This window comes from Rhipicephalus microplus, chromosome 1, assembly GCF_043290135.1.
Source record: "Rhipicephalus microplus isolate Deutch F79 chromosome 1, USDA_Rmic, whole genome shotgun sequence".
NCBI lineage: Eukaryota > Metazoa > Arthropoda > Arachnida > Ixodida > Ixodidae > Rhipicephalus > Rhipicephalus microplus.
In genome coordinates, this window is record NC_134700.1 from 109,356,372 (window position 1) to 109,375,740 (window position 19,369).

Sequence of the window (19,369 nt, forward strand, 5' to 3'; positions counted from 1 at the left end):
TGTGTTGCTTCATCGATAGTATGTCATTTCATTGCCTTAACGTATCCCGAATATCCATAGTATTTTGTGTCTGTATGAACATTGAAGTCACGGTTTCAAGAGTAATGCTGTCTGTATTATGGTACCACTGAAATAAATTACGCAATGCATGGGTCGGAAAACCATCCTGGCTGTTTTATTATTATGGTAACGGGAACCATTCAAGAACTGCCGCTTCAGGTGCAACCTACATAATTTTTACGACCTGAGGTTGAAGGAATATGTGACTTTGAAGCCTCAATAATAAAACATTCGATGTTACCGTCACAGGTGAGCTTACCGTGAGACCATCGATTGGGAAACTCGTGCATGTGGTAAGGAAGCGTGCCGTGACAGATATACTGGTAGGCCAGTGTGGCTGCTCCTTGAGGGCCCCGTGATTGACATCTCCGTAGGTGTCTCTGAAGAAGACGTCACAGTGGAGGTCATCATTGGCCAGATCTCGCACCTCGAGTAGGAAGGAGGTGGCGAGTAGGGCGGCGGTGACGGGAACGCCATGGTGCTGCTTGGCCGTTCTTGCATCCTCTGTGACGCGTACTTATGGTAACTGGACCTTGTGGTGTCAAAGCGGCGCTTGGAGAGCGACACGCGCGTTGTATTGGTCAGCGAGTAATCAGTCAGGTTTTTAACGTTCTCTAGATGATGATATTCATTTGATGAACGCTGGCACGAACCCACTACGCAACGTGCATCACAACCTTTAGGTTGTGATGAAAGTGCAACTTGTAACCACTCTTTTGTAGCACAAACCCACAGGAAAAGCCTTACAGATTACTCGGAAAGTAAGGATAAAATATTCTTTTTGGTGCGATGATCGAATTACCGACTAACGGTAACACCTAGAAATGTGCATGCGTTTTCTTGTATATCTGTTATACAAAGGGACGAATCCCGAAGTAGAATCCGAAACAATTTCGCTTTGCCAGTGTTGAGCAGCTAATTCTATAAGTGACGTTATAAAATTACGGATTGTTGGTTCAAAGGTACACTCAAACACCCGCAACCTCCAGAAGTATCGTACAATATGAAACGTTCCATTAGTAATGTTTAGCACTTTGGTTCGGTGCAACACCATGACAGCCATATTCGGGTGAAGTTTATTCACGGATAAAAATTAAGGGAGCCGAAATGGTGCAAATTAATTCTCCGTCTCTTTCAATGGCATGTAAAACACACAGATCCTACACTTGGCTTGCCAAACCTTCATCATCAACAGCGTACCTTCATTCAGGTGCTTATTGACGCAATGAAGGCGCTTTTGAAGCATTCCCTCACTAGGGGTCATTTAAGAGGGCAAAAGAGGAGAGCGAGCACCGTTGCTCGAGCTGGCTCTGTCATGTGTGGGAGGGTTGCGAGGTCAGGGTGACGCTCCCCGACTACGAACCTGGCGAGAGCATCCGTTTGCTTGATCATTGGTCAGGAACCTCTTAGTGGGTCCTTGGAGCAGTCACCACCTTCGAGTACAGTGCCCTTTATCTATTGTGTTGATACCGACAAACACCTGGGTAAAAGAGCCTATAAAAACAAGCGGAATTACATGAACAGAGAAAGTGGGGTAATCCGGTGGCAAGTAGCTTCAAAGGCACGTGCGGCACGTGCTGGCCACGCTCTGAGAAGTGCGCGCCGGCAGGATATGGATGTCACTTTCAAAACATCCCGTTACGCCCCTTCCTTTGCTCCTAATAGAAACAAGATAAATCGTATAGATGGCTAGCACTTGGTTGAAACATCGCTTTTTAGTACTAATGAGTGACGACCACGAACGGAAGTGATGCCGAAGGCGTATGAATTTAAGGCTTTGTCGGGTTGGTGCTCGCTCAGTCAGCTCGAGCAGAGGCGACGCACGCATTTCAAGTAAGTTGTCGCAATACGCAATCACCTTTTCACATCGCTTAGCAGAATATTCAGTGACCCCGTTAATATTGGTGACACTCAAAAGTTACGTTCACTGCGCAGTCTCATTATTGTATGTCCGCAATGTGCTCTGTTGATGAAAAAATATACTGCGCTAGATTTATATGTGGGTTTTAACGTCCCAAAACGACCACATGATTATGAGAGCGCCCTAGTGGAGAGCTCCGGAAATTTCGACCAACTGGGGTTCTTTAACGTTCACCCAAATCTGAGCGCATGTGCGTACAGCATTTTCGCCTACATTGAAAATGCAGCCGCCGCAGCCGGGACTTGATACCGCGTCCTGCGGATCAGCAGCCGAGTCCTCAGCACCTAGACCACCGTGGTGGGGCAATATACTGCCCTTGTCCTGTTGTTTTCTTGATGTTGTTCAACGTTTTAGCATGCTGTTTTTTTTTCCAATGTTAACCAAGTCACCCAGCTACATATCCTCATAATATACTGAACAGCTTGCCTTATGCTTCTGCACGAAATCAGATTTTTTTTTGCCCTGCCTGCGGATAGCGCACGTAAAAAGGTGTCTAAGCCTTCAGGCTCATGTTTCACCACTTTTTTTAAATTGGCGATTCTACACATTCTTAAAATCTAAAGCTCCGGCAGGTTCCTTGCATTGTGGGAATTCTTGAAAATTTGTGTGGAGCCATCAACAAAGAGCTCCCAATGCCACATGTTTTGTTTTCTGCCAATTGTTCTGTTAGCAATTGAGGTCTTTTTGCAAGTTTGTGTCGTTGTATGCTTCTCGACAGTTAGCTGTTGGGGTTTAACCTCTTAAGACGACAATATACTTATGAGAAATGCCGTACAATGGAGGGTTACGGAAATGTCGATCACCTGTTGTTCTGTAACGTGCACGTAAATCTAAGTACATGAGCCTTGAGCATTTTTACCTCCACCACAAGTGCGGCCGGGATTACATACCGCGACCGGCGATTCAACAGTCTGGCACCATAACAGTTAGGCAACCGCGAAGGGTGTATGCTTACTATAGGCTTACGATTTGGACTATATATCTGAGGGTTGTTCGGGCACGTTTGTTAGCGTTTGTCTTCTACAGAGCGTCGTTAACTATAACCAAGAATAAGTCTAGCTTGTTTAACCCACGCTAATAGCCCTATATGATTACCCACCGTGGTGACCGATTTTGACCCAGGAACTGCGATTGCATCTGGATGGAGGTAAAATTAAATAAAACCGTTTGCTTAAATCGAAGGGATATCGGTAAAGAACCGCAAGTGCTAGAAAGTAATTCGCACTCTATCACTATACGGTGTTTCCCATAATTAAATATAGGGTACCTTGAGCCCTTCATAGTGTAGCATATAATACTGTCTTATAAAACGCTCAATGTCGATTTGGTGCTGTTTTTGGCTTTCACATCTGACGCATACCCACTTACACAGGGCAGTGATATGTTGCTATATGCCACACGTGAGTTGGTGAAAGGATCGGAGCTCCCAAGAGTCAGAAAATTTAAGATCCTCTGGGCCGTTCTATCAAACTTTCCGTAATAACTCTGTTCCTCTGGGAATCATTATGAAACTGTAAAACACCCGTTGTATTAAACACTTGCGACTGCTCAACAAAAATGTCTTTGTGTATAATATTCTACATGTATGCGGCGTCATTTCGTAACGTTCACGCCACACAAAAATTACACCACAGTCACCTTCTCTCAGCACGCTTCTCATCCCATTCATATAGCACGTGGGACTACGCTATATTACAAATGTTCCCGTTATTCCTTCCCCATAACACCTTTATATGGTCTCTGTGGCTCTGTGGTAGATAGCTGGACTGCCACGAAGAGTGACCCAGTTCGAGCTCCATTTTATTCTGGATATATTTTTTTTTGCTTTACTCGCAGGAAATTGGCTTTCCCTCTCATGAGCGCACGGTATGCAGAGTGGTGCCACGATGAAGGCTGTAGAAGCGTTGTTGCTCATTGCAACGATTGTTTCTTGCGAGGTGACTGCGACATTCGGTGAGACTCTTCTTTATCGAACTGTGTTCAGTCTATACAAGGTATGTATGCTCAGATGCTTTCTGCTTTTGATGTGGCAGTGTCACAAACGACTCCAATTTTCGGAGCAGCCGCGGGCCCCACCTACCAAGGAAGGGCGCTTTTGTGTTGGGGGACGACATCCGGCGACTATAACGACCCAGCGTGGCGCCGGCTCGTCTTCCCTGCACCGGTACCGGAAGGGGCACCGCCGATCTAAACAAGGAAAATTTCTCCCAGATGAGACGGGAACACGTGTACGCCCCTGAAGAGGTTTGGACTGCATCGGAATAGGCAGTTGACGTAGAGACAGCAACAAGTGCGGTCGTCGGTGTCGTGAGTCTCGCGTAGGCGGCGAGCACGGAGTGACCCGCGCAACGTATTGAGACGGCTGCAATTCCGGGCACCCTCGTCGTCTACCAAGCCGGCGAGACCTTCAGCGGCACCCGTCAACTCCCCTACGTGCACCAAGGGCTGGTTTGGTCCGTATGGAACTTTTTATTGTGACTTTTTTGTTAAACCGTAAACTTGTTTTAACCAGCCTTTTTTTTAAATATTTGTAGTGTGCGCTGCGTCGCACGTTTAAATTCTAAAGCGCCACCATGATCATTCTGTAATTAATTCCTAGTGTCTCTCTCCTTTGATTTCCATCTTGTTATTTTATTAATGTTCCGCATATTTGTCGTTAGCCTGTATCTTTTGTAGTGTTTTTGGCCCATTTTGTTATGTAGCTGTTCTTTCCTTTGCGTATCAGTGTTACTCCTCTCTGTTATTTTTCTTAACTCCTGCCTTTGCCAGTGTTCCAATTAAATGCTTGTTTATGTGTAATCGAACTCCGTGTCTGCTCTATGAGTGCGTCGGTCAGGCCCACACATCACCACACGTGCAAACCCGCACGGGTCGGCCAACCCGCAAATAAATTTGAAATGTGCCACTTCGAGGCCTTTCAGGCGTCGCAGGCCGAAGCGTAAAGTGGAAGCCTGCGAGTCTGCCGCACGTCGATGTTGGATCGGCGGGGCCTCACCCGAAGTGTATGACATTATCTGGCGTCCGCGCGACAGGACTGGCCGACCCCGTGGTGATGTCTGGGAGACTGACGTAACTCTGAGCGTCCAGTATGTAGACGTCCTTTTATTGTTTTGTTGACGATCAACTGTTTGTAACAATGGACAGCACGCAGTTTGACAGGCTTATTGAACAGGGCAAAGCCTTTGGCTTTGTAGGCAAGGAGTTATATAATTTCGTCGAAAAAGAACGAAATAGACTTAAAGAGGAGCGCGATGCCGAACGCATTAGGTACAGGCAACATCTGGAATTTTTGATGGAACAGGAGCGAGAAAATTCAAGGCTGAGAATTCAAAAGGAAAAAGAGCGCTTGGGACTGTGTGTGGCACAGTCGGGTCTTAGCTTAGACACTAGAACGCCCAGTAGCGTGACCGACCGTGTCACGAACAAGCAGTCTTACCAGTATCATGTTCAGCTACTGCGCCAGAAAATGGAAGATAGACGGCGCATGTTTGAGACCTGGGAAGCAAGGCACAAAGGGGGCAAAGAGACCGTAGGTGCCAAACCGCTGAGAGCCGGGCAAAAATTGTGTAGTGTTGAGGCGGACATCAGGTTCGTGAGTGAACCTACTGAGTTGGCTGCTGAAAGTCCTGTTGTGGCCACAAAGGCCACTGAAGGCCGCAGTGATGGCGACGAGGCGCTGTGCCTGGAAAGTCTTGTCGATACAGAAATGCCATCTGTGATTGACTTGGCACAGCCACCCTGTATGGGCGTCGCCATGGCAGCTAACTGTGATGTTCACAGTACAACCGGCCCGGCAGACGAGGACCCCTGTACAGACGGCGGGACAGAGTCGTGTGCTGACGCACACTGCGAGCTGGGCAATGTTGGGGCAAGTAGTTCTCCCAGGTGCGAACGGCGCAGCCCTGAGGAAGACGCTTGCATTGTTCAGCCGTCGGTCAAGTTTCCCGCAAGTCAGGGTGTCAACAAATTAACAGAAAATCCCGACTGTATAGACGTTACAGCCGATGAGACAGGTGAGACCAGTTCTGCTGTGCAAATGTTGCAAGCGGACTTCTCAAAAGTGAGCACTGGACAACGTCCAAAAAGAAAAAGACCCCGCACAAGCAAAAGGAAAACCAAGGGTGCAAAGCAACCCGGAAAATCGCTAATTACCAAACAGCAATCGAGGCAACGAAAGCTTCGTGTGCGTTTTGTGGCATTCGCCAGTCGAGTGGGTCCCTATGCTTCAAACCGCCCGACAGATAGAGGGGTGAGGCAGGCATTTGTTCGTGGAGCTCGAAAGAGCCAGCCCCCTTCGCTCCATTGTCCTGCTCGAAACGCGGGGCGCCTTGCGAGGCAGCGCCTTTCGGCCGAGCGACACGACGTGGTTCGGAGACCCGTTTCCGTAGAACGCGGTGTCGATGAGGGCATGCCTCCGAGGTGTAGACTAACGGGAAACAGGCGTCCGTGTAGCGGCCGTACACGCTTTTCTCTGCCCCGTTTGTTTCGAACGGCTCCCCCAAGAGCGCGACCACCTCGAGCACGGATAAAGGTTACGTACATAGGAACTCAAAGGTGACCTTAAAGGCAAATGACTTGTTGGTTGAAACAATGTTCATTTATGTCTTTTGATATAGGCTCATTCCATGAATGGGGGGACTAATAGCTTAGTTAATCTTTTGGTTTTCTTGTGTCGTCTGTGTGTGTGTAGACGATGTTCTGTTGTTTCAACCTATTACCCGTTCAGCTTGGAAAGCTTTGTTTTAGGGACGTTGTTATTTTATTTAGTTGGACTTTTAATTTAAGGTACTGCTTGGTCGTACAATTTAAGTAAATTACGGTACGCATGAGTGCACAAACATGGCGCTATGTTATTCAAGACTTTTCTTCCTATTATTATTTTGAAAGGAAGCGCTTTAGTGTGGAGCATGTCCAAGAACTGTGCACAAATGATCATGCCGATTTATTACTTATTCATCTTTTTCGAAAGCTGCGTGTCAATAAGTGACTTTTTAATACCGCTTAAAGCGTGTATTGTTTTTAATATGTGGCATCAAAGGATGCTTACGTGCCTTAGCTTGGAAATGTGCAGTATTTTTGTCATTGTCTTTTCATGTGTGTGGCCATGACGTTGTGCGCGAGTTCTGACATTCATCGTATGATGACCGTGAATTGTAATGTGTCAGGTGTTCTCAGCGATGTCGTCCACGTCAGTGAAATGGTGTGCGAAAAAGAAAACGCATTGGTGGACAACCAGAACACTGCAAGCTCTCGAACATTGCGCGTTTGTGATTTTCTTGAATATTACACAGTAATATTCTTAAGAAGGGGGCTATGTCACAAACGACTCCAATTTTCGGAGCAGCCGCGGGCCCCACCTACCAAGGAAGGGCGCTTTTGTGTTGGGGGACGACATCCGGCGACTATAACGACCCAGCGTGGCGCCGGCTCGTCTTCCCTGCACCGGTACCGGAAGGGGCACCGCCGATCTAAACAAGGAAAATTTCTCCCAGATGAGACGGGAACACGTGTACGCCCCTGAAGAGGTTTCGACTGCATCGGAATAGGCAGTTGACGTAGAGACAGCAACAAGTGCGGTCGTCGGTGTCGCGAGTCTCGCGTAGGCGGCGAGCACGGAGTGACCCGCGCAACGTATTGAGACGGCTGCAATTCCGGGCACCCTCGTCGTCTACCAAGCCGGCGAGACCTTCAGCGGCACCCGTCAACTCCCCTACGTGCACCAAGGGCTGGTTTGGTCCGTATGGAACTTTTTATTGTGACTTTTTTGTTAAACCGTAAACTTGTTTTAACCAGCCTTTTTTTTAAATATTTGTAGTGTGCGCTGCGTCGCACGTTTAAATTCTAAAGCGCCACCATGATCATTCTGTAATTAATTCCTAGTGTCTCTCTCCTTTGATTTCCATCTTGTTATTTTATTAATGTTCCGCATATTTGTCGTTAGCCTGTATCTTTTGTAGTGTTTTTGGCCCATTTTGTTATGTAGCTGTTCTTTCCATCGCGTATCAGTTTTTCCTCCTTTGTTATTTTTGTAATCTCCTGCCTTTGCCATTGTTTCAATTAAATGTTCTTTATGTGTAATCAAACTCCGTGTCTGCTTATGAGTGCGTCGGTCAGGCCCACACATCACCACACGTGCAACCCCGCACGGGTCGACCAACTTGCAAATAAATTTGAAATGTGCCACTTCGAGGCCTTTCAGGCGTCGCAGGCCGAAGCGTAAAGTGGAAGCCTGCGAGTCTGCCGCACGTCGATGTTGGATCGGCGGGGCCTCACCCGAAGTGTGTGACAGGCAGCCATCGACAGGAAGGACACACATATATATTATTCACTATTCATAATCAGCTGCATATAAAACCTTCATAATGTTGATGATTACAATTATTTTCTTACATCTGCTCGTTTATTTTTCGCTGTTGATATATTAGAACAAGGTGACATAGAGAATTAGGTGAATTGATGTCAAGTCATTGTGGGCAGTCCACGTGGTTTTTACACGTGCGCATGATCGTTCTCATGTACGTCTTGCTTGTTCAAGTTTGTGTTGTGCTTTATAGCCTGTCACGTGTCTTTATTATAGCTTTTAACTGCATTACTGACAATTCTTTAACGTGTTCATTTTAATGGTTTTTAGTGGTACCTTTGTTCGGCCATGGGGACATTTCATGTTCGCTGAGACTGAAGACTGGGTTTCATCCCTCAGTAAAAGCAGCACTTAGACGGCACATGCCTGACTTGCCTTTTCTTCGTGTCTCGTTCCACCCCGCAGTTCGACCAGCCAAAACATTGCATTATTTCAGCCCATAAAAGGAAAATTTTGGAAGAAGTTTGAGCTTCGCCTCAGAATTGCATGGTCATTGGACGCGAGATGTAGCGGAGTCGCCGCCTGGCGGCTACTGGCTGAAGCGTACCTAGTGTGGATTGCTCCCTGCGTCGTCTGCTGGCAACGTCGTGTTTGAGAGAGAGAGAGACAGGTTTATTTACAGAAAGACAGAGAAGTTGGCCTGAGCGATAACATGTTCTAGTCTGCTACTATACACCGGGAATGTGAATCGGAAGAAACGAGAGTGGCGAATGACGATAATTAGTTAGAGATGTGAGTATACACGGTCCCTTCAAATCAATAAAATTTTGTTGCCGTGAATGAATTCCAGTTGTAAGTTATGCACGCCTTATAGGGTGGTTTGTTTCAATTTGTTAGCACGTTTAACTGGCTGTACGTATGCATAACGGCAAGTACTGAGGCATCTGACCCTTCTGGGCTGTATGTGCCCTTCAATAAGGTCAGCGAATATAACTTTTGAGAGAGCTGTGCATCATCGTCGTATCCATAACTCATCAGAATCATTTCAGTTTGAACGCCGCTTTATGATTCAAGCGCATCGTAAAGTGCATAGTAAAAATTACCCACCTGCAAGCACCCAAACTATCATGTCGAAAACGGAAGGTCGCGGACGACGTACGTAAGGCATGAATACGTGGCTGCTCATCGCGTCATTGCCAATTACATGTATAGATGAACTTCGTGAAAACTAACTCTAAATTACCATGTTCACAATTACTTTCCCCATCTTGAATGAACGTTGAGACTTGGCTTATTTTGATGCCAAATGATTCTCATAATAAAGGATGCACTATGTAATGCAATTCATTATTCGGAGAACTGTGGCATCCAAAGTAATCAGATTTTTATATGTTTTCTTCTGTTGGCTATTCCCTAAATAAAGACATTCATAAGTAACTGAAAATCATCAGCTGCGAATACGCTACCTCTTCGTCTTCCTCAGCAAGTTCAGTCGGTTTGTTTTTCTACCATAGCAAATACCGCGATGGTAGAAATAGGCTTCCAAATGTTTTTCCTCAGTTAAAACAAAACTTACTTTTATCAAAGCTCCCGTGGACAAACTTGTCATGTTTCTCAATCGCATGTACTTTCCTGTCTAATTTGTCCTAGACCATTTTAGGGTGCTACAGAGGTTTAATATTGGCCTCAAAAATGTTCTTACTATGTTAAAATTTGTGTTTCAGTTGAAAGTATGTGCGTCACCCGGGCAAAAAAAAGAATAAATGAGGTAGTCCGTTTTATAAATAGTCTAAAAAATATTTGGTCAGTCGTCCTACAATAGACTGTTGTGAAAAAATTCCCCTTTACTCAATATTACCTACTCACTAAGGAGTGTAAAATAAAGGGTGTGTCTAAGGGCCTGTCTGTAATAAATACAGGCTACTCAGAAAACGCAAAACAGGGCAGGTGTTGGCGTGAAACTCTCGGATTAGAGGGAATTTTTTTTGTACCTGGTTATTTCATGAATTTCCACTGACGCTCACGTTCCCAAAAAATTTGCGCCGTTCAAAATGTTTTGTATAGATACTGTAGATTCATTGTATATATGCGTGCGAATTTGTGCAATTATTCAAGACAAATATACCTTTGACGAGCACCCCAGTTTGGTAAATGGCTTGGATGACCTTATAAACAGAATTTTGGAAGAGAAAAGATTACCACATAATTTCCAGATTTACAGTGCTTTCCAGTAATGTGCACCGATTTTTTGGACAGTACAGTCTACGCCAAGACAAAAATCCTCTTACTTTACCTTGCACAATTTTTCCCAAGACCCTACGTTTTGTCCTACATCTAGGAATGGTGCAGTGTGACGATAACTCTCAGAGCAGGTAACGTACTGATGACGTAACCTCTACGACGTACAGGGGGATAGAGATGCTGTAGATGGAGCACCTTCAGTTGTCCGAAAATTAATGTTGAAGAGACATTAAGGAGCATGAAATGCAGCAGATTGCAGGAAAAAGTGTTCCGGTATTTATATGGTAAGAGCGTTGACTCAAGGGTAAAATAAAAGTTAGGAGACTCATGAGCAAGTATATGGCTGGCAGTGTAAGCCAAATGGACAGAAGGAGAGTGAAGTGAAACAGCTCGCATGGTTCCTTGTGAATTGGCTTAAGATGGCTGGCAGGTGAAAGCCGACGACCAGCTCGAAAAGTTTATGCTCCGGGTCAGAACTATCGCAAGCTTTAAGCATTACCCGTGCCTCCGTGATAGGGTAAACGTTTCTACTATACTCTAAATTGACCCACCTACCACCATGTGATGATGACATATAATGGTGCCATCATTTGCCATCACAATGCGATGTCATCGTGACGTAGCTATTAGGTCACAATGACATCAAAATTGATAGCTAAATGTAATACCACAGTCCAATTCTGAGGCGGAGTTGTTATATCATGAGTATTTTTTAAAAATAATCGCATTTATGCCAGTTTTGACCTTAATAGCTAAAGTCAGTCACCATCCCTAAATCTAAAAACTCCCTGCAAGCAATGAGCAGATGACCAAGAGGGTGAAAAAACACCCGCGAAAAACAACAAAACTTCGCACAAAGATGCGTGGTCTTTTGTGTTTGCCCCATGGGAGTGACATAAAATTTCGAGTAGCCTACAAGAAGGGTAATTACGCTACGGTTGGCAACGCTGTTTCCCTAACCAAGTTTACTGACAATACTGACCTTTATTTTTTTTCAACCTTACTCTAAAGCAACCTTCATCGGGAATTTATTAGTTAAGCCTTGGTGGTTTAGAAGTTAAGGGGCTCGGCTGCTTACCCGAAGGTTACGGGTTGGATTCCGACCGTGACGAGTACATTTTAAAGCAGGCAAAATGCTAGAAAGCCACGTAGTGTGCGATGTCAGAACACCAGGTAGTCGAACACTGAGGACCCTTTCGACGGCGTGTCTCATAATCGCACCACCGTTTTAGGAAGTTAAAGCATATTACCTTTGTTGATTGTTTCTTTATTATCTCAGATTTGATGGTACACTTCAATTTTATCTTCGTTTGCTTCTGAAGTGGGAAGCAAGCACAGGTAGAATAAATTGAGTGAACGGCAGATATGTCTACCAAAATTGTAGCATCCGGTGTGCTGCCTTGCAGTAAGGGGACAGGGATCGGATAGGGAAGAAAAATTCTCGTGACATGTCACGCCCCGATCACATGATGAAGTAGCATCGTTATATCGCGATGTATTTTAGAACACTCGCGATGACGTAGTCGATGGCCTTTGTGAATATCGAAAAAAAGGCTTCATTGGCCTACTTAATTGGTATATTTGTTTAAAGTGCACAAAACAAAGGCGATGCGAAGATGCATTGATTAAGCTTGTAGTGACTTTTCGTGCTACAACAAATCACGCCATTGCTAAGTCGGTTGTATCTTTGTATTGAATCCTTGGCTTACTTGTCTTTTCTCTAAATGTGTTACGAGGAAACGTATAGCCATGGCTTACTTCATACGCTTTATTTTCTCTTTTTGCGTGCTTATCTAAGAAATCCTGCTGGGGTATGCTGTGATGTTGTCTTGCAGGCGAGTGCTCATTCCCCGGCGTCGACCTGGAAGTAGCACTGGATGAGTTCCTTCAGCGACTGCCCGCGTCCTACGAGATACCGAACTCCGGAAGCGATGGGATGCTACCGGGACTGACTTTCGGCAATATTTACTTGCTAGGTCTATCCACACTGGAGGTACGCGGTGCGCCTCGGCCCTTTTGCAGAAAGGGTTCGCCAATGCTCGAAGTCTCCCTGAGCACTCGGGCAGCGCTGCGTTTCATCGCACCGTGGAGGTTCGTGAGTCGACGGCGTTTGTGAACACCTAATGGGAGACCTTAATTAGGCCTGATTGATTGGTATATATATTTCAACAGCGCAGACTAAAGGAGAGCTGAAGTAAAGTGAGTGAGTTGGTATAAATTCATAGTGAGACTCAGCCTAGAAAAAACAGGGCACAGCTAGAGCAGACAGGTGCTGTCTGAAAACGGATATTTATTAAAGAAAGACTGCAGAAGATGAGTGCTGTGTGAAAACTGCGGATAATTGTTTAAATGAACAAAGAGCACGCAGAACGACTGCTTCCTAGCTGTGCGGAACAACAAAAGAAAACCCACGCATACCCGCGAAGTGAGTCACGACGAGTGAACGAGTAGCTTGCTCTCTGCGGAGACGTTGAGCCGCCCCATGCCGCACTCTCACCTCCGAAGATGCAGCAACTGTTGTCAGCATTGCCATGTTGCCGCTGCTTCCCGAACTTTTGCGTCCGGGCTAAACTGTTTTAACGAGAGAGCGTTGGAGAGCTCGTGTCGCAGAAATTCCGACGTCGGCGTTGGCCGCATTGTTTGTGAGCGAAAAATCGTCCGTGAGTGAAAAAGCTCGTTACAGAGATCGCCACGGGAGCCCGCTACTTGTCCACGCGTGCGTGCGCGATCACACTGAAGAAGCCGCGCATTGAAGAAGTGCTCATGATCACCAGGCGTGGGTGGCGTGGTTTATTTGCCCCTGACACCCCTCCCTGCTTAGCTTCCAGCGCTTTCGTCGAGGCGAGAGAAGATAGAATGCATTTGCAGCATGCGACCGACCTTTGTAAGTCCACTCGCACTGGACAAATTCCTAAATGTTTTGCGACGTTAAATTCGTGAGGCAATAAGCTCTTCTAGCGAACTCACTCCATGGTTACTTGAAAAGGTGTTTCAGGACCCCTTTAATGCATTTTGTTCAACAGGTGTCACAACGAAAACGAGCCCATTCGGCGATTTGTAGGTGCACTTGTGAGGCCTCAAACTACGTCAAAAAAGGCCGGGATAGTGCAGGCATCGCCCCTAAAAACACACAGGAACTTTCAAACAGCTCTAAAACTAGATAGCTAAATCGATCTAGTGGAAAACATATGATGCCTTTCCAGAGGCGTTGATCAAGCAAACAGCAAGTGCTAGATAACGTGCTGCTATCTGTAAGGCATTGTGAGACTCTTTATGGTCTCGGAGATGGCGAGCGCACGGCCTGTATCTTGGAGGCCATGCGACTTTTGCTTTAAATAAAAAACATGTACCATTCTAGCGCGAACGCTGGTACAATCTACTGGGTGCGTGTGTGTATCAGTGAGTGCGAGCGTGCGTGTGTGTATGTAACAAAACATTAATAAGTATGCACTGAGCGGTCGAAGGGCGCACTAGGGGCCGGATTTCGCTATCGCGCTCAACTCTTAAAAGCGAAGTTGAAGGTTCCCCCAAGTTTGCGTCAGCGTTGCCTTTTACGAGGGAGAGCGCGTTCACGTTCCTTTTATTCATGGCAGAAAGATAATGTGTCGTCTGAAACACACTTTGTCTTTATCTTCACCAGTCCCTTAAGAAATCATGCGATTGTCAAGTTTAGTCGTCAGTCCCATCATCAGTCCTACAAAGTGCCCATAATGCCTTACAGACGTATTGCGTATACCACACCTACCATCAGAATGACGAATGACGTAGTGGCAAAGTGGGTACTTGTTTACTTTATGAAAGTTACGGTGGGCGTACGCAGGGTACCTTGCATGTGCTGCACTGGACAGCGAACAACGCACAACAGACAGGCCTAGAGTTCGAACTGCATCGCCTCTGAAAAATGTACTTATGAAAAGGCGTGCTGTCATCACCACACGTATTCCATATATGTGATCCCACACTCCTGCAACGCAGACGAGGTTCTGCATGCAGATGTGTCGCTGTTAATGCAAGTAGAAAAAAATTTGGCAGATCCTACGTACCTGGGAATCGACGTTTATACGAAGCATGCAGAAGGAATGCGACCATGTTGCAATTTTTGATAAATAAGCGACATGCTATGGAATGACGCTACATACGTCTACAAATTTTGCACGCACACGCATATGTAGAAGAGTTGTAGATGTTTATATAACCAGTTGTTTGCACTTGCGCGACGATGTACACTGGGACATGCGTATTAGCAACACCAAAAGCTTATATGTAGCGCTTATGCTCGTGAAGATGCTGGCCCTGTACACTGCTACATAATTCAACTACAGCTCAAAGCAACTAACCACAATTAACGTTCACCTTACGTAATGGCTGTATCAAAGGAGTACATATGTAATGTTTATAAAATTGAGTAGGCAGCACTGTAACCACTATTAACGTATCGCGAAGATTAACGTCTATTTGAAAATTAGTTTCGATACCTGGCGTGGCTTTGTGGTAGAAAGCTTGACTGCGACGCAGAATGCTTGGGTTCGATTCCTGCTGGGACCTTGATTTTCATTATTTGCATAAGTCGGGGGGTCAATGCTGCTTATGTCAGGTTTTTCTTAACACTGACATTTATTCTATGCCTTCGTTGGGTCGATGCTATCGATGTCCGGTATTGCTTAACGCTCACACGCTGAAATTGCTCATGTGTGTTGTCGTTCCTGTGTAAATAAAAAGTGTCAATCACTTGTGGCATATATACCCGCGTACCAGCGGCACATACGCGTCCGTGCGTATGCGCCACTGTCTGGCGGGAAGTGTTTGACGGCGTACGCGACGCGATTGTGAAATTATTCATGTCTTCACCAGCGCGTCATATTCGTCAAACCATGTCACCCTCCCGTGCTAATTTTGGTTCACGCCAAGTTAAAGGGGTGACCACGAGAGCACCCAGACGTAAGCGGATAGATAGATAGATAGATAGATAGATAGATAGATAGATTGAACGTATCTATCTAAGCCGCCAAAGCTCGCTAAGAAATGCTTCGCATTTTAACCCTCCAGCTATCTTTCGTAAGCATGCATGAGCACCAAAGCTTTTAAGTCTAGCCTATAATGTAGAAAAAAAAAATCGCAGCATATTCACGGAGGGAGTTATGATGAGTGGGGCGAAGCGTCCATCAGTCCATCCGTGTTTCCGCCCGCCCGTGCGTCCATTCGCCGTCCATGCATCCGTGCGTCCATCTATCCGTCCGTCCTTCGATGCGTCCATCCGTACGTCCATCTGTGCGTCCGTCCGTGCATGCAGCCGTCCATGCGTCCATCCATTCGTGCGTCAAACAGACAGGCAGACAATGCACGGACGCAGGCAGCGGGCGATTCACGTTTTGCCGATAAGACCCTCCGAAGGTTAACCCCACTCATCATTACTCACTCCGTGGATATGCTGTGAGGTGGTTACTACATACATGCATACATACAGGAGACGACCAACCCACGCCTTAAGGAGCTTAACCCCTAAAGAACCAAGGACAAGTAATGCTAAACAGCGTAGGACGTAACAAAGACCCCTTTACTCGTAACAGTTTAATTACCTTTTACTCACCCATGGTGAGACTAGAGGAGCGGCACGCGCGCACTGCGCGTGTACGGCTTCTCTAGCCCTGCCGTGACCCACCTTGCACAAAATTACCTCTTACTACCAAAACGATGGAAGTCAATACCCTTTACCAGACACAAAGCTTGAACGCGTGCAAGCGGTAGCTTTTCGCATGCTACAAACGAGATCGTACCTATCACGGGGTCGTTACAATTCAGACATAATTCTAGAATGCCCCGTCTGAACAGAAGTGTACTGTTCACTCACACTCATGCTCTGGCGATGCCCCGCGTTACCTTAGAGACCTCTCGGCAGTGAGTCCGAATAGGGAGAGGCGCGCAGGAGCCCCGAGTTCCAACACCAACTAAAGGCAGTCGAGAGGGCCCAAGAAGTCGGGCGTCACCTACAGTAGTGGCTGCTAGGACGTCCCTCATGGATATCCTGGTGACCGAAACTCCTCAGGACTTCTTAATAAACTTCTTCACTGACTGGTTTTATTATGGTTCAGCCATACTGAATGTTACGCCAATTACAGGTTGTGAAAAAATTTAAAAAATATTTAAGAAAGAAGATAAAGGTGCACGTATGGTGGTTCGTGTCATTCTATTTGGTTTCGATGCTGTATTGTCGGGCACACTCAATCTGGAAAACAGTGGTAGCACTTCTCTTCGAGACTTGCTTGAGGCGATCTTTTAGGGGCGACGCCCCTCACGTTGTCGGTCGTATGTCGCGTGTCGTCGTAGCCGGCGTAGTAGCCAGTTGCATTGCATGTCCATAAAAACGGTGTCACAGCATATCCACGGAGTGAATGATGATGAGTGGTGTGAAGCGTCCCTCCATCCATCTGTCCATGCGTCTGTCTGTGTGTCCGTCTGTGCGTCCGTCTGTGCGTCAGTCCGTCCGCTTCGGCCCACTCAACATCATTCACCTCGCGGATAGGCTGTGATTTTTTGTAACGAAGAAGAGAGATCGTCATATTAGCAAACAAACCATGCATCACTTTCCTGCACGCCGAATTCGAATTTTCGAGCGAGCTCCAGCAGTGCGCACGCGTTTCTTTATTCCCGTAAGCGCATGCGTGACAAAAGCATATATGTGTGACATTGTTTAGGAGAGTCAAGAGCTGCGCTTGTACTTTTCTTGTGTTTGTCTTATTATTACTTGCACATTATGTCTCAATCAGTTATGCTCGACGAACCAGCCCAACAACAGATTATTTTGGCACTGGTGTTTTCAGTGCTATCAATAATAAAAAGAATTGTGTTTTCCCGATTAAGATACCAAACCATTGCTGTTTTTGTTTTGTTTTTTTGCTATAGGAAAAGCTTCAAACACACTTTTTGTAATTTTTGGTAATTTTAACTCTGATGTAGGTACTGCTCCACACTCTCGGGCAAGCTGTCGACAACTTCAAGCTACGTGACACTGAACGCATTGTTCGAGGTCGGTGAGGACAAGCTGGCGCCCATTGACGTGTGGCTCACGTGGCTGGAAGGAACGTACGTCTTGCTTGACGGTGCTCCGGAACCTCTCAACATGGCCGTCGCTATACTGAGCAAGCTGGCGCCGGCTGTCGTCAGGGACTTCTGGGTTGAAGAGACAGCCTGGCGCTCGAAAGACGTTTTCAAGGATGTGGTGACCAGTGGGAAGAACTGAACGAGCGGCGCTTTCACCCAGCCCTGCTGCGATTACTTGAAACACCCGACAGCTGTCTCTGATGATGACGATGACCTAAACACTCCTTCTTCGACCACCATATTTTTTTTTAATTTCTGGCGCTAACTTTCTTTTCGTTTTCACACAACTGTTGCGGTTCCAATAAAACATAAATCCTTACTTCATGTTTCACGCCGCGTAGAAGCTTCAATTAGGAGAATGAAGTTTCGAGCAACCAGGTTATGATTCGTGTCAACGGGCAGCATTAAGACAAAGCCAGAGAGGAGACAAGGCAGGAAGCAGCGAAGTTAAATTCGCAGAACTCACGTCGCGTTGCGTAAGACCAGAAAGAGTATTGTACACACGCGGGTAAGGTGCATCAGAGCAGTGGCATGACACCCTAAAATTACACATCTGGACGCGAGTTGGCAACTGCCACACAAAACCTTTTGTCGAATATGTGTCAGAATAGGCATTGCCAATACGCTTGCCATTCACCCAGTAACTAAACTGATAAAACGAATCTACGCCAGTACTTGAGCGCATCTAAGCGAGGTCAGTTTATTCAGCTGAGAAGTCGTTCCTTCTGTCACCAAAAGAATATTCACCTTTCAGTAACGCTTTAATGTGTGCGCCTCCCTGCCTGTTCACATGAAGAATCCTTATTGACAATAGATGATTAGTGCTCCCTGTGGCCACAGCTGAAAACGCACGTTTTGAAGGGGAAGGGGTCGTTTTTCGGCGGTCAAAATGCGTAGAGGGGCAAATCTCAAATTTATGTAAGGGGCGCGCTCGAAAAGCTGCACCACACTTCACAAATGCATCATTGTGAACATCATGGCTTCATATTCTGTTCCAACAGCGAATAAAGTTTGAACAATAGGAATCTATCTAAGCTATTAAAATCACACGTTGTTTTTGGGACAAAAATGGGCTGCCAGAAAAAAAAAACATGATGAAAACTTGCATATTTATCGGCGATTTCAACACTAAGGCGAAGCTTTCATTTCAGCCTAATATCATGTTTTCGCTTGTCGAATAACACGTTCCGAAATGAAGTTTTCTACAACGTTTTCACTCCTTCAACTGGCGTCATGGGCCGTATTATCTTCGTAACACGCATTTTATCACGTAATGACTGGCGTGCGATGTGGTCATAATAATTGAGCTACCCAGTAGGCAGAGTGCACATGGTCACTGCGTCACGGGTTGGAATTACATTGAAATATGCTTTTTTATACTGTCAGTAAAAAGGATACGAATATAAGCTTGTTGGTATCATCATAAAGCGTTTTATATATTAGGGAGGGAGGGCATACAGAAACAAAAAAAAACAAGTACTGAACGAGCATAAGCGCTAACTCTCGAATATATTTGCATGACTCCATGTTAAACTATATGTCCTCACTTGCGCGATTTTGCGATGCACTGTGTTTGACTGACATTCGCACTCAGACAAAGGAGCGGGGAGACCAGTCTCGATGAAGTACATCTAGTTCGCCTTAATAACGGAATTCAATACCTGAGAAGACGTTTGGTTGAAAGTTGGCGCTTGTGTTCATCCAGTACTTCACGTTTCTCCGTGTGTGTTTCCGCCCGATGCTACCAA

General features: G+C 45.9%; 1 protein-coding gene across 3 annotated transcripts; it reads left to right on the top strand.

The window, feature by feature from the left end:
* Positions 1–1,770: 1,770 nt before the first annotated feature.
* Positions 1,771–17,940, top strand: LOC119178340 (uncharacterized). Of its 3 annotated transcripts, XM_037429530.2 has the most exons (4): positions 1,873–1,893; positions 3,818–3,934; positions 12,359–12,614; positions 17,478–17,940. In XM_037429530.2, the coding sequence occupies exons 2-4, from the start codon at positions 3,850–3,852 to the stop codon at positions 17,758–17,760; spliced, it is 624 nt and encodes a 207-aa protein (XP_037285427.2). In that variant the 5' UTR covers positions 1,873–1,893; positions 3,818–3,849; the 3' UTR covers positions 17,761–17,940. The 3 variants fall into 3 exon arrangements, with proteins under 3 accessions (XP_075743181.1, XP_037285427.2, XP_075743170.1); XM_075887066.1 differs by lacking the exon at positions 12,359–12,614 and having other exon boundaries at positions 1,771–1,893; XM_075887055.1 differs by lacking the exons at positions 12,359–12,614; positions 17,478–17,940 and adding an exon at positions 4,015–8,064 and having other exon boundaries at positions 1,875–1,893.
* The last annotated feature ends 1,429 nt before the right edge of the window (positions 17,941–19,369 follow it).

Coding starts and splice junctions, on each gene's coding strand:
- LOC119178340 (XM_075887055.1), top strand. CDS start 5,118: ATGGACAGCACGCAGTTTGACAGGCTTATTGAACAGGGCAAAGCCTTT.